A 15,532-nucleotide genomic window follows, 5' to 3' on the forward strand; every position below is an offset into this window, starting at 1 on the left:
ATATATATATATATGGTCATGGGACATGGAGTATAGTGTGGGAGTGGAGTCAAGGGAATTGTAATAGATATGTATGATATTGGGGAGTGGGGGGACAGATTGGGGGAGGGGGTTGTCACTTTGAGGGGTAAAAAGTGTAACTATTGCACTGTGTTGTATAGCTGAAACTAATTTTAAAATGTTTATTTCACAATAAAAATATGTTTATGTTTAAAATAAATAAAATAAAATAAAATAAAATTATGGTAAAATACACATAACAGAATTTACCATCTTATCCATTTTTAAGCGTATGTGCAGTATGTAAAGTATATTCACATTGTTGCACACCAATACTCCAGGAACCTTTTCATCTTGCAAAACTGAAACTCTCTAGCCATTAAACAACTCCCTCTTTTTCCCTCAAGCCACTGGTAACTACCATTCTATTTTGTCTCTTTAGGAATATGACTACTTTAGATACCTCATATAAGTAAGTGGACAGGACTTTAAAAAGCCTGCTGGTGGCTGAAAATGCCTTGGCCAGCACCTCTCCTGCAAGATTTGCAAGGGCATAATTAGAACCTTCTGTCCCTAAAATTCTCCCCAGCCTATTGGCAAAATTTCTACCACCTGGACTTCACTTTGTGGCTTAAGGTTTTGAACCTTGTTAAAAATCAAACTGCATCAAAAGGTGTGGCCTTTGGAACAGGTTTGGCCCAGGCAGTTAAGCGCGTTTGTGAGCGGGATCCTGACTCATCAGAAAACCTCCAGGGTCCCCGTAGCTGGCCAGGAGGCAAGGCGGGAAGGGAAGACTCTGCTGGGCCCCGCCCCGGCTAAGAAGCCCCGCCCCATCGGAAGGCCCGGCCCTGCCCCGCCGTTTCTAAGCGAGCCCTCCTTTCTCCGAGGGGTATATTTGCCAAAGGCGTTGGGAGCAGGCAGCATGGGCGCCGGGCCGGAGCTGGGGGCCGCGGCGGGTGGCTCGCTGCTGCTGTGCGCCTCGCTGCTGGGCGCGGGCTGTGCGCTGGGCCTGAGCCTGGGCCGCGGGCGGGGGGCGGCAGACCGCGGTGCGCTCGCCTGGCTCTGCTACGACGCCCTGGTGCACTTCGTACTGGTAAGTGCTGTCGCCTCAGACCCCGAAAACGCGGGCGGATGGCGCCTCTCTTGGGACCCTTCCTTCCCACATCCCAGGGAGTGTCCTGAAAAGGACGGAGGAGTGGGACGAGAAGTCTGCGGAGACCCGGGAAATATAGGGAGGCCGCGGTGCTCGTGGCCTTTGGTCAGCTACTGCACCTCTCCGAGTTCCCAAGTCTGTAAATAGAGAGCGCAGCTACTTTAGTGGTGCCAATCCCTTTACAAAAACAAAAACCCTGCAGATAGTGATTTCTGTACTGCGTTATGTTAGTTTGATTGTAAGCTACTTCACTTTAGCTTACTTGGCTTTGAAACCTGCACGTTAATGTTGAACTGAAGATAATTGAGAGAGCGATTTTGAGTGCCCCACAGGGAGCAGGGAGAGGTGACGACGGGGCGCGCTGCGCAAATGCCAAGGGCCTGTACCAAAACAGAAAACCTAGCGTGCCTTAATCGTAATCGCCATTTATTGGGTGATGACTGTGTGACAGGCACAGTACTGTGTTTAAAATTTCAAATCTTTATAACACCCCATAAGCTAGTTATTGTCCTCATTTTATAGAGGGGGACAGATCCTGCAACGTTAGGTGACTTTACAATGCCACACAGCGGAGAGATTCTGAGTTAGTCTGACTCCAAAGCTTGCACTCTGTATCACGCCAGGCTTTAGGAAACGTGTCCCTAAAATTTCAATCCACTTTATAAATGGCCACAAGGGTTGTAGTTGAGGGAATTCTACTGAAATACCCCTACTCCATGCACACAACTTTTTCTTAAAGTTATTTTTAACTATGCCAAAACATCTTTATTGCTAATTTGACCATAACCTGTGGCTTATGTGAAGCCAATGTCTTTACTATTGAGAGAGAAAGCAAAGTTTTCAATAATCATCTAGGTCTATGTTTGTCAGTTGGTTATCTGCACATTCCAGATGTTACTGCAATGATGAAATTCCTTCTTTCCTAACAGCCAACATGTGGAGATAAGAGACAGTGATTATTTCTCTCATCCCCTTTATTTATAGAATTGAGTTTTAAGCTATTGTCGGACACAAGGTCTCCCAAAGAACAGGGGCAGTAAAACAGGTTTCTAGGCCTGCCTAAAGAAGAATGTATTGTAACATATTTTAGGTATTAAAATACTAAAAGGTATTAAAATACTAAAACCTATACCCATATGTCTACCACCTAGTTTAAAATTAAGTCTACTTTTCAAGCACAGACTGTTACAGGTTACACTACACACCTCTCTACTTGTGGCACCTTGAGGTGTAGCCAGGTGTGTGGCATCATTGCTCCGCTCTCCCCCATCCCTGTACTGAGGGAAATGTCCTCTACCCAGACCCATCTTGTGCCATTCACCTGTCTTAGCCACAGAATGTTCCACTTTATGATGCACCATGCCTTTATTCTTTAATTCTAAAATGTACATTTTTTTCACATATTAAAACAATGACATAACCACTATGGGCCATTTTATTGATATTTTATGTCTCTAAAATTGGTGTGTATCTTACAATTGATGATGAAATATGATAATTTAATTAGCCCATTTTAATGTGTTAATTTTAATGTTTTTATTTAGCCCTTTACATACAGTGCTTCAACCATCGTCTTTGTACACATGTCTTGAGATTGGTGAGGAGGGTACTTGATTAAGCCGTTGAGGCCTGCAAGAAAAATGCAAGCCCATATTATCTTTTGGTTGGGAGTTTATCACAAGAAGACCCAGAGATGTGGCCTGAGCTAAGACTGGGATGTAAAGTCTGCGGAGACCCGGGAAGTATAGGAAGGCCGCGGTGCTCGTGGCCTTTTGCCAGATACTGCACCTCGCCGAGTTCCCAAGTCTGTAAAAAGAGAGCGCAGCATCTTTAGTGATGCCAATCCCTTTATAAAAAAAAACCAAAAAAAATAAACCCCTGATGATAGTGATTCCTGTACCATGTTATATTAGTTTGATTTTAAGCTACTCAAAGGCCTTTGGTAGAACTGAAACCACAATTCACTTGTTCATACTAGAACCTGGGCTGCCTCTCCTCACCCCTGTAAACTTCACTTCTCAAATGGGAGGAGATGTTGGGACTGTTGGCCACCATCAAATGCAGAGCTCCCATGTTGGACGAGTTCAGCTCCCTGATGTCCAAGCAGAATGTGGTTACCTGGGGCTGCAGGTCAGTTGGTTAAGGCCTAGGGCAGAGGGCCTACCAGTGTACCTGGTAGGAGCCATGACAACAAACAAAGAAATCAGTGGTGTGGCTTACAGGCCCTCAAAGGTTGCTATGGGCATTTCTATGTTGCTATGCACTGGTGCTTCATGGGCTTTTCCTCACCTGTGATCTGGAGATAGCATTCTAGGCATGGCCAGAGCACAGAGGCAGATGTGTCTTCCTATGTTTGAGAAACATCTTAAAGTCCAGATTGACTAGTTTACCTAGGGAATAAGAGGGGGTGGGGGGCAGTCTGGTAAGGGAGCTGAAATGGCAGGTAAGACTGAGTTTTATTTTGTAGTAGGAAGCCATTGAAGAATTTCAGGCAAGGAAGTAGCATGGCCGAAGCAGATCTTTTGAAAGATAATTTGGTGGTGGTGTATTAAGTCAGAAATGGTGAAGGGTCTGAGATTTTACCCTTCTTACCAGTGAGCAAGTTAGCCTGGTTGATTCCCCAAGTCCCACAGGGCAATGCAGTTAGGGCCAGATGGTATCTGCATATGCAATGGGTGCATTACGGGAGAGGTACCCCCAAATTAGGCTCCTATCTTATATGGCTGCTGGTGACCTGCTCACACTTCTCTCTGGAGAGAGACCTTATCTTTTCTCAGGAATGTAAACAGATCTCTGGGGAGGAAAGGGCAAGGTCTTTACCTTTGTTACCCTGGAACATCTTAGGAGGGAGTGGTCTCTCAGCTTGATTAACCTGGAATGTCACCTCATATAAATACTCTTAAGTTGGTGTAAATGCCTGTGCCCAGAGACCCCAGACAGTGCAGGAATAGGGGATATTCATGGAGAATTCTCTCCCAATATGGTGCAGGGTGGATTGGAAAGGATCGTTAAAAGGGGCAAGGAGATCAGCTAAAAGCTGAAGTCAGATGAAAAAGAGCTGAGCGAAGGTGATGGGGCAAGTTGAAATGGGGGGAAAGCGAAGTACAAGAGTCTTTCCAGGGGAGACTTACATAAGTCACAGGGACTGCTTATACATTGGGGATGGAGATGATCTTGGGGTTTAGAATCTGGCTGATGTGAGTCATGTTGATAATGTTAACAAAGACAGGAAAGTCACATTTTAGATTTAATCACCCCTTTGAACCTGAAGAGCTGATGTGTAGTTGAGGGGAAATGGCCAGAAGACAAATGAAAATGCAAGACAAGCTGGAGAGACAGAGTTAAGGCAGAACCAAGAGAGTTCTCATGCTACAAGAGAGTTGGAAGTTCTTTACGGCATTGAAGGAGACGGCAGGAAGCCCCTGGAGTGAGTGATTTTTCTGAGCAAGAAAACAGAAAGGTGAAAAGGCTGAGGAATGAGAGCAGAATCTTTCAAAATGTCGATATTGAAGTAGAAGAGCCAGGAACAAGAAAAAGTGGGCAAGACCAAGAATCAGGGTAGTGCTGGGTCCTGGGACCCAAGGAAGAGACTTTCAAGATCACTAGTAGTTGCTGCAGCACCATTTAAAAAATAAAAAAACAAGTGAGGGCTGAGCCAGAGCCTTTGGGTCCAGCAATTAGAAAGGCCTTGGTAAGAGTGGTATTGTTTGAATGGAGCCACCAGAAGGTTAAGGCGAGGGCTTAGCAGGTGGGGTGAAGAGGAAGCAGAGGCAGCATATGCAAGACCTTCAAGAGTTTGGGTGGTGGGAGGAAGAAAGTATAGGAAGGTAGCTCAAGAGACATCGCAGGGGCAGGCAAGAGACATTGGGTTCTGTTTAAGATGGGAAGGTCTGAGTGTGTTTGTGGGCAAGAGGATGAAGGAAAGAGTGAAGATGCAGAGAAGCGTGCTGTGTGGCATTGGCTAGTCCGGTGCTGCACCTGGCCACGGGAATCAACCTCTGGCAGAGCAGAATCTGCCTGAATCTACCACTTGCCCTCTGATCAAAACCCTCTGACGAGTCACTCCCACACTTTCGTAGCTGTGGAGTGTAACTTAGGCTTGTTCTTCAGGGTGAAGGACAGTTGTCATGGAAAACCTGGATTTCCGTTGTCCATCATTTATGTCTACCTTAATACCCATGGGGAGTCCTTCTTTAAGAAATCCTGGAGCCCAGCGGCTGCTTACGTCCCCATTAATCTGTGTATTTTGGACATTACCCTTTTCCATTCAACATTACCATCTGTTCCTCAACTTCCACTGCAATAACTTCAGCCTCGGATCTTGGGACTTGCTAAAAATTTCTTCCTCCTACTACTTGCTTTATTATTAGGTCTGAAGTTGCCTCTTAATTCACAGTCTGTTACTGTCTCCTATTTTTCCTTTCCTTTCTTGGCATTGTCATCTTTGTCAGTTTTGTTCTGATATAGATATTCTCTCTGGTAAATGAATTTATAGTTCTCCTGCAATTTGGCATACTGGGTGACTCACAGTTGGTTCAGCTGTGCATTAATGGCAAAGTGTTGTGATGGTTAATTTGGTGTGTCAACTTGACTGGGCCATGGGATGCCCAGATATTTGGTCAAACATTATTGTGGGTGTTTCTGTGAGGGTGAGATTAACATTTAAATTGGTAGATTGAGTAAAGCAGATTGCTCACCCTAATGTGGGTGGGCCGTATCCAGTCAGTCGAAGGCCTGAGTAGAACTAAAGGCTGACCTTCTCTTGAGTAGGCAAGAATTCCTCCTGCCTGACTACCTTCCAACTAGGACACCGGCTTTTTCGTGTGTTCAGACCTGAACTGAAACCAGGGCTTTTCCTGAGAGTCTCAAGCCTGCCAGCCTTTAGACTGGGTCTACTGCATTGGTTCTCCCGGTTCTCAGGCCTCCGCACTCAGACTAGAACTACACCATTAGCTCCCTTGAGTCTCCAGCTTGCCCACTCACCCTGCAGATCTCAGAGCTTGTCAGCCTCCATAATTGCGTAAGCCAATTCCTTATGGTAAATTTCTAGATAGATAAATATATAGATAGATATGAGTACACATGTGTATGCATGTATATATCTGTATACATATATAAGTATAGATAGATATAGAGATATATCTGCTATTGGTTCTGTTTCCCTGGAGAACCTTGACTAATACAAGCTTAGACATGGTCCCAAATTGAAAGCCCAAGGAAAAGCACCCATAATGACCCACTGTTCGTTTTCTAGGGTATGGGTAGACAGCCCTTGTACTTCTGCAGACCCAAATTCAGTCTGTTTTTGTTTTTTTATTTTTTTTATTGGAGAACAGCCATTGTCATTGGTTACACATTGCTTTCATGCTACAATGGCATAGTTGACTCTTTTAAGGGGAGTGCAGCTCACAGTGGCCCATGCAGGGATCGAACCAGCAACCTTGGTGTTATCATCACCACACTCTAACCAACTGAGCTAAACGGTCACCCCCAGTCTGTTTTCTAACATCATGAATAAGACATGTCACCTAGCAATAGGGATGGCTGTCTATGTAGCCACATTTCAGAATGACACACTTTTTCGTGTTGTTCCTCATTTCCACTTGCCTACTTGGGTGTTAGGTGCTGTGCTAGCCACAGACCAAATGGATGGCCCTGTCCTCTCAGAGCTTCTGGAATAGCAAAGAGGTTTTCTCTTACTGTTTCATATGAAGAATAATAGTTACTAATGTCACTCTCAATATGAAACCCATAATAGGTACTAATGTCACTCAAAAGAAATTTCTTTTGCAGATAAGTGCTAAGAGAAACTTAGTTTCTCCTAAAAAATTGGTGTGTCTATTCCTCTCTGACAGCAATAACAGTATATTTCTCCCTTTTCACTTTGACTGCCTGGAAACTCAGAACCACATTAAGCTCCGTAATAACAACAAAAGATGGTCTGTATATAGTATATGTTTTTATTGGCTCCCAATCTGGATTCTTATTCATTTTTTATATTTTGTCATAACTACTATTTAGAAGTTCTTATGTATATTTACCATTTAATTGAATGTTTTTCTGGTATAATTGGCCTAAAATGTTTTGTATACAGAAGAAGTATGTAAATACTTCAAAAATGTTTAATACTACTAAAATTTATTTCATTTCCTTTGAAATGGAAAAGATATTCTAGGGAAATATCTTAATTTTTTCCTTCATAACACTAAATACAATTTGTAACCACAATATTTTGTCTTCCTCTAGCTCAGTGCCTGGCATGGTGCCTGGTTTGTAGGAGCTACTCTGCAGTATTGGTTAATATTGAATGGATAGAAGAATGATTCTATCCTTGTAATTTGTTGTAGTTATCAGTCATTTACATTTTAAGCTTCAAATTACTCAGGTATCTAAAATGTCAGAGTTCTTTTTCTATGTCAGACAGTCTTTGAAACAAAATTTGTTTAAATTGCATATTCCCATGATCCTTGTGAAATGTATAACATTTACATACCTAAAAGAAAGAAAAAGATAAAATTACCCAGCGATAATTATTGTTAGTATTCTTAAGAATAGTCTTTCAGAATTTATATGAAAATATATCTCCAAAGCTCTTTTTATGAAAATGGGACCATACTATTAATTTTTTGTTGCTTTTTTTCATTCAATGATGTTCAGTGCCTATTCATATCAGTATTTATTGAAATACCTCATAATTTTAAATAACTACATATCAGGATGCCATTATACTTTATGTGTAATCTACTTACCCAATCCCTAATTGTTGTACTTACAGGATTTTTCCAGTTGCTGGCAATTATAGAGAATGCTCTCTGTGCATTTTCATGCAATTGTCTTATTGACTGAGGATGAATCCTGAAAATGGAATTGCTGGCCCTAAGGGAAGCTAGTTTATAAAGACTTCAGAAAATCTTTTAAATTTTACTTCAAAAATATTTTATATTTCTACTAGGTAGTTTTCCTTTGTCCTAACTGATTATTATTACTATAAGTGTAAGTATTTGAGATGTATCTATAGTAACCAGCCACTTTTCTAAATTCTCTCCCCCTTTCAGCTTCATTGAGTTATAATTTGTATACAATAAAGTTCACCAATTTTGATGAATCTTGGTGATTGTATACAGTTGTGTAAACTGTGATCACAATCACAGTATAGGACATTTTCATCACTTTTTTTTTTAGCTAAGCCATCCTGCCACCTGTTGGCAGCTCAGCGGCAGCTCAGTTCGGGCCATGAATCAAACCTGGGACCCTATTGCTCAGAGCTCAAACTCTTTATTTTTTTATTTAAAAAAATTTTTTTTATTGTTAGTTTCAGGTGTACAGAACAATACAATAGTTACCCTTTTCACCCTCACCAGGTAACAACCCCCCTCCCCCCTCAGAGCTCAAACTCTTGAGCGAGCTCTTAACCAACTGAGCCACTCGGCCGGCCCTTCATCACTTTTTAAAAAGTTTTCTCGGGCCGGCCGAGTGGCGCGATGGTTAAGAACTCGCTTGGGATGCCAGAGGGCCCCGGTTCGGATCCCACATATGAGGGCCAGTGACACTGCCCTCTACAGCTAAGATGCTGAACAACAGCTCAACCTGGAGCTGGGCTGCCCTGAGTCGCCGGCGACGGCGTGGGCTGCAGTCCCTGTGGCAGTGGATTGCCATGGGCTACCATGTGTGGCCAGCAGCCAGCGTGAGCGGCCAGCAGCCGCAGTGAGCGGCCGTCCAGAAGCCGGTGACTGATCTGCCTCGCCAGAGAAGAGCGCAATGATGGTGCCAACTTGGGCCAGTGAAGCAACATCCTCCACAACTAGATTGAAGAACAAAACGACAGCAACTTGTCTGTTCCCCTTCCCCCAATTCCCCAGCACTGTTCCCATTCCCCCAATTCCCCAATAAAAATCTTAAAAAAAAAAAAAAAGTTTTCTCATACCGCTTTGAGATGATCCCAATCCTGACCTCTGGCCCCAGGAAACACTGAACTGCCTTCTTGTCATTAAAATTTTGCTCTTTGTAGAATTTCATATAAATGAAATCATATAATATATAGTCTTTTATTTAGCATAATTTACTGAATAGCCAGTATCCCAGTATATAGATATATCCCAATTTATTTATCCACTTACCAGTTATTGAACATTTGGGTTGTTTCTAGCTTTTCACTGTTAAAAACAGTCCTGCTATGAGTATCTGCTTACAAGTCTGTGTGGATGGGCCGGCCGAGTGGCGCAATGGTTAAGAACTGGCTTGGGACCCCAGAGGGTCCCAGTTCGGATCCCACATATGAGGGCCAGTGACACTGCCCTCCACACACACAAAACAACAACAACAAAAAAAAAGTCTGTGTGGACATAAGTTTTTATTTATTCTGAGTAAGTGCCTAGGCATAGGATTCTTTAACTAGAGTAGGAACTGCCAAATTGTTTTCCAAAGTGTCTGTACCATTTTCCATTCCCACCAACGATACTTGAGAGTTCCAGTTGCTCCACATCCTCACCAGCACTCAGTATCTTAGCTCCAGCTGCTGTAACAAAATTACCATAGACTGGGTGGCTTAAATAACAGATGTTTATTTCTCATTTTCTAGAGGCTGGAAGTCCAAGATCAGGGTGCCATCATGGTCTGGTGAGAGCCCTCTTCCAGGTTGCAGACAGCTGCCTATTTGCTGTGTTCTTACAGGGCTGAGAGAGAGCCCTGGTTTCCCTTCCTCTTCTTAGATTATAAGGACACGGATCCCATCATGGGAGCCCTACTCTCCTGACCTCATATGAACTTAATTATCTCCCATAGGCTCTACCTCTAAAGACCAGCACATTGCGGGTTAGGTATTTGACAGATGCATCTGGGAGGACACAAACATTCAGTCCACAAACTGAGGTCTTAGGATAGATAGATAGATAGATAGATAGATAGATAGATAGATAGATAGATAGATAGATAGATATAATAACTTAGTATTATTATTTTTGCTGTTGTTTTCTTTTAGTCATTCTAATAGATGTGTATGAGGTCTGACAGTTAAGTTTGAGAACTCGCCGCCGTGCGATTACATTAGCAGCACTGCATAAACAAGTTGGGAAGGTTTCATAACCTTGATATATCAGTGTCTCACAGCTGTGTTCCTATCGATTCCGGTGGTGTGTTGCTGAATGGCGTTCATTTATTGTTGCGTGTTTTTGTGTGCTGTCGCAAGAATGTCTGAGCTTCAATTAGAGCAATGAACAAACATTAAATTTCTTTTGAACTTGGCAAGAATGGAAGTGAAATCAGGGACATGTTAGTCCAAGTTTATGGAGATAATGCCACATTGTACACATGGATTAAACATTTTTCTGAGGGGAGAGAATGCGTCACTGATGAAGAGAGGTCAGGGTGGATAGTAACGAGCAGAACTGACAAAAACATTGCAAAAATTCGTCGAATTGTGCATCAAAATCGTCAGCTGACTGTGAGAAGCATAGCAGACCAAGTAAACATCGATAGAGAAATGAAAATCTTAACTGAAAATCTTGGCATGAGAAAGGTGTGTGCAAAAATGGTCCCGAAGGAGCTCTTGCATCACGACAATGCACCAGCTCACAGGGCACTGTCTGTGAGGGAGTTTTTAGCCAGTAAACAAATAACTGTATTGGAACACCCTCCCTACTCACCTGATCTGGCCCCCAATGACTTCTTTCTTTACCCAAAGATAAAGGAAATATTAAAAGGAAGACATTTTGATGACATTCAGGACATCAAGGGTAATACGATGACAGCTCCGATGACAGCTCTGATGGCCATTCCAGAAAAAGAGTTCCAAAATTGCTCTGAAGGGTGGACTAGGCACTGGCATCAGTGCATAGTTTCCCAAGGGGAGTACTTTAAAGGTGACCTTAGTGATATTCAGCAATGAGGTATGTAGCACTTTTTCTAGGATGAGTTTGTGAACTTAATTGTCAGACCTTGTATGACCAAAACTTATTGTAGTATCAGTTGGCATTTCCATGATGTCTAGTGATGTTGAACATCTTTTCATGTGTTTATTTGCCATTCATGTATCTTCTAATGGGAACTGTGTTCAAAAGTTTTTGCCCAGTTTTTAAATTATTTTTTTTTAATTTTGAGATAATTATAGATTCACCTGCAGGGAGAGAATAGATAGATCCCATGTACACTTTACCCAGTTTCCCCAATGATCACATCTTGCAAGACTACAGTATAATATCACAATGGGATACTGACATTGACACAGTCAGAAGGCAGAACAATGAACAAGGACTACATGCTCAGTTTTAGATACTTAGAGGTTACAAATAGGTCAGTGCTCCCCGGCCCCCAGCCTCATTTCCCAGGTTCTCCTGAGAATAGGACAGGCAGCCAGTAGCTCCCCTTCTCTGGTACCCCGCATTCCTAGCAAGGTTCGTGCTGCTGCTGCCACCACTCTCAGGCCACTGTAGCCAAGGAGATCCTAGGCTGCGATGCTACTGCAGTGCCATCACCACAGCCCTGGTCAGCGGGGCTGGGGAACTCCATAACCAAGACCTAACCTGCTGGCAATGGCCAAGACCCTGAGAACGGTCTTGTACCTCACAGTCCATCTTGAGGAAGCTTCATAATGCTAACCAGGGCTCTGGAAAAGCAGTGGCATTGCAGGTTTGGTGGCCCCATGGTTGGAAGAGCTTTCGCAGTTTAAGTGCTTTGGGCAGCCTCATTGAGCGGGTGGGCACCTCCTCAATAAGAGGGATCCAGAGGCGCAAGCGACACAAATCTCCCTCCAAATGCAGAGAGCATCTTTGGGGCTGTGGGCACCTCTCCATGTCCTCACTCCTCTACCTCTTGGTTCCGATAGTAGGTGACCAGCCACTCAGTTTCCCAAGGACTGAGGGCATTCGCACAATGAGTTGGTCACTTACCTGCTCCTCTCCTTTCACTTCCTACCTGCGAACCTTTTCCGAGTACCCTTGACATTCTGTCTCCACCAGCTTTTCTCTGTCCTTTCTGTTGTCTCCTGTCTTCTCCCTCCAGAAAATCCGACTCTGGAAAGTTTTATCTCCTTTATCTGCAACTGCCAAAGGTACAGAAATAGCAGTCTGCAGCCATCAAAACAGCATTTTGTTTATATTTCAACTAAGGCAGAACAACCGGCTTTTAAAAAATAATACAAAAGAAGGGAATTGAGCAAAAGAAGTAAGCTTGTTTATCCCAAGACTTTAGAATGATTAGCTCCTTGTGGGGAAAGGGCTTTTTACATATTCTGGGCACATGCACACACATGCGTGTACCCAAAACCCAGCTCCAACCACGTACCCCGAGAGAAACCCTGTCTGATAGCCTGAGGCAGATTTCATTACTACTTTCTGTTAAATCACTATGTTCAGTATTCCCCCAGTTCTTTGTAAATTTTCTATCACAGTGTTTCACAAGTTTTTTTGAGGGTATGGGGGAGTTACTGCCTTCCTTTGAGTCCCTTAAGGACTGTTACTTGCCCATCTTTGCATCTTCAAAGATGCACTGCCTGGCGGTAGAGTTCATCCTTACAAAAGGGGTAATGTGGACACAAAGACACACATATTCCATGTGAACATGAAGGCAGAGATCAGGGTGATGCCTCTACAAGCCAAGGAATGCCAGAGATCACCATCAAACCACCAGAAGCCAGGGAAGGCATGGATCAGATTCTTCCTCACAGCCCTCAGAGGGAACCAGCCGTGCTGACACCTTGGTTCTGGACGTCCAGCCTCCAGAACTGAGAGACAATAAATGTTTGTGGGTTTTTGTTTTTTTTTTTAATTTTTTTATTGGGGAATTGGGGGGATGGGAACAGTGCTGGGGAATTGGGGGAAGGGGAACAGACAAGTTGCTGTTGTTTTGTTCTTCAGTCTCGTTGTGGAGGATGTTGCTTCACTGGCCGAAGTTGGCACCATCATTGCGCTCTTCCCGGGTGAGGCAGATCAGTCGCCGGCTTCCGGATGGCCGCTCACAGCGGCTGCTGGCCGCTCACACTGGCTGCTGGCTACATACAGTAGCTCATGGCAACCCACTGCCACAGGGGCTGCAGCCTATGCTGTCACCGGCAACTCACGGCAGCCCAGCTCCAGGTTGAGCTGTTGTTCAGCATCTTAGCTGTAGAGGGCAGTGTCACTGGCCCTCATATGTGGGATCCGAACCGGGGCCCTCTGGCATCCCAAGCCAGTTCTTAACCATTGCGCCACTCAGCCGGCCCTGTTTGTGGTTTTAAGCCACACAGTTTGTGGTACTTTTTTTCTGACAGCCTTAGCAAACTATTATAGTATACCCTGCTTTTTGGTAACTTGAGTTTATTCATAACGTTGATTTATTCTTGGACTCTCTTTACCTCTGCTACATATTAGTTTTCAGAACCAGTTTGGATTCATTCCCTGTTTCCGAGTTTGTGTTCCAGAGAGCAAGACTTTCATCGGCCCAGCTCATCCCTGTTTGTCCTTGTCCTCTGCTCCAATCAGCTATAGCCAGAGGAATGGCTGTCACAGTGTAGAACCTGGTTTCCCCCAGCTGCTCCCTCTGTGGGGATTGGTCTAGAGTCCCATATGGGGACAGCATGTGTCACAACTGACACATCTAAGGGAATGCCCAGTACTGTGTGCGGAAAGTGAGTGAAACTTGCCTAAGAATTGGTTTTAGGGGCCAGCTAGTCCAATCTCCCTCTTGAAGTAGGAATTTTACTAATGGCCTAGGAAGATATAGGGCTATCCACCCTTTGCTTGAAAACTTTCCGTCAATGTTCTCTTTCCAAAATGAATAGCTCTAGTTACAAGAAAAATTCTCCTTTATGTTGAGTTGAAATTAACCTCCTTATGACTCTCCTCATTGGCTCTAGCTCTGCCCTCTGTGTAACCCAAAGCGAAGTTGAATCCCCTGTCTACACAACAGCTTCTAGTCTGAATGCCTTCCACCATTTCTCATGACATGGCTCCCTGGCGCTTTTCTTTGCTGTCACTCTGCTTCATACAGGCCACAGGTTGCCTTTTCAGTGCAGCGCCAATTACTCAGCATTGGTCCAGATGGGAACTGGCCATTATTCAAGCAGCCTGGGGTATGGGCTTTAGGGTCCACAGATGTGCTCTTGAGTGCTGGCTGTGCCATTTACCAGCTATGAAACCTTGGGCAGTGCCCCCTTCACTGCTGCAAATGCTTTCTGGAAGGACGAGGGGAAGGAAGGAAGGAAACTTTCTGTCCCGGTTTCCTTATTGTCTTAGTTTGTTCTGGCTGCTGTAAAATACCATGGACTGGGTGGCTTATGAGTATAAACAACAGACATTTATTTCTCATAGTCTTGGAGGATGAAGGTCCAAGATCAGACTGCCAGCATGGTCAAGTGAGGGCCCTTTTCCACGTTTATAGCTGACGTCTTCTCACTGTGTCCTCACTTGGTGGAAGGGGTGAGTTTTCTTTCAGGAGCCTCTTTTTTTTTTTTTTTAAGATTTTTATTGGGGAATTGGGGGACGGGAACAGACAAGTTGCTGTCCTTTTGTTCTTCAGTCTAGTTGTGGAGGACGTCGCTTCACTGGCCCAAGTTAGTATTATCATTGCGTTCTTGCGGGGTGAGGCAGTCACTCGTTGACCATTGGACGGCAGCTCACGCAGGCTGCTGGCCACTCACGGCAGTCCACTGCAGCCCCACTGCAGCCCACGCCATCACCTGCGACTCACAGCAGCCCAGCTCCAGGTGGAGCTGTTGTTCACCATATTAGCTGTAGGGGGCGCAGCATCACTGGCCCTCATGTGGGATCCCAACCGGGGCCCTGCTGCTCAGAGCTGGCGTCCCAAGCCAACTCCTAACCAGTGTGCCACTTGGCCAGCCCTGTGATGAGAACTTTAAGATCTACTCTCTTAGCCAGTTTCAAATATACAATACAGTATTATTAATTATGGTCACCATGCTGTGCATTACATCCCCATTTCCTGTTTTTAAACCAAAATTCCTGATACACAGAACTTTAAAATTTTCGAATAAATGAACAGTATAGAATTTTCCTCATCACCCTCTGGATTGATAGTAGAAAAAGTAATAGCAGGGAGAAAATATTTTAAATATTTATAACTACATAATAACATATACATGAAAAATAGCTTGAAGGCTGCCATGAAACTCAACAATGTTGGCCCTGGGGGATGAGATTGGGGATCAGGAAGGAAAGAGACTTTTTTTACCTTTCACTTTATACCTTTTTGTCTAGTTTTTTTTTTTAATTTTCAACTTGTATCCCTTTTATAATAATTTTTAATAGTTGAAAGAGTAAAGTTACAGCACCAGAAGAAATGTCAGAGGAGGAAAGAGAATTCCGCTGAAAAGCCCGCACGCCGAAGGTGTTGTGCTAGCTCAGCCCTTGGCTGGGACAGCTCACCGTGACCGGGGAAGAGCCATTTTCA

General features: G+C 43.9%; 1 protein-coding gene across 2 annotated transcripts in view; it reads left to right on the forward strand.

Annotated features, from left to right (window-relative positions):
* Positions 1-809: 809 nt before the first annotated feature.
* Positions 810-15,532, forward strand: part of EBPL (EBP like) — a 29,350-nt gene continuing 14,627 nt past the window's right edge. The window contains exon 1 of one of the 2 annotated variants that reach the window (XM_019650819.1): positions 810-1,093. In XM_019650819.1, coding sequence (XP_019506364.1) covers positions 923-1,093 — 171 coding nt within the window. In that variant the 5' untranslated portion in view covers positions 810-922. The remainder of the gene's footprint in view (positions 1,094-15,532) is intronic. The other variant, XM_019650818.1, reaches the window with a different exon arrangement.

The sequence above is a fragment of the Hipposideros armiger genome, unplaced genomic scaffold (assembly GCF_001890085.2).
Source record: "Hipposideros armiger isolate ML-2016 unplaced genomic scaffold, ASM189008v1 scaffold_148, whole genome shotgun sequence".
Taxonomy (NCBI): Eukaryota; Metazoa; Chordata; class Mammalia; order Chiroptera; family Hipposideridae; genus Hipposideros; species Hipposideros armiger.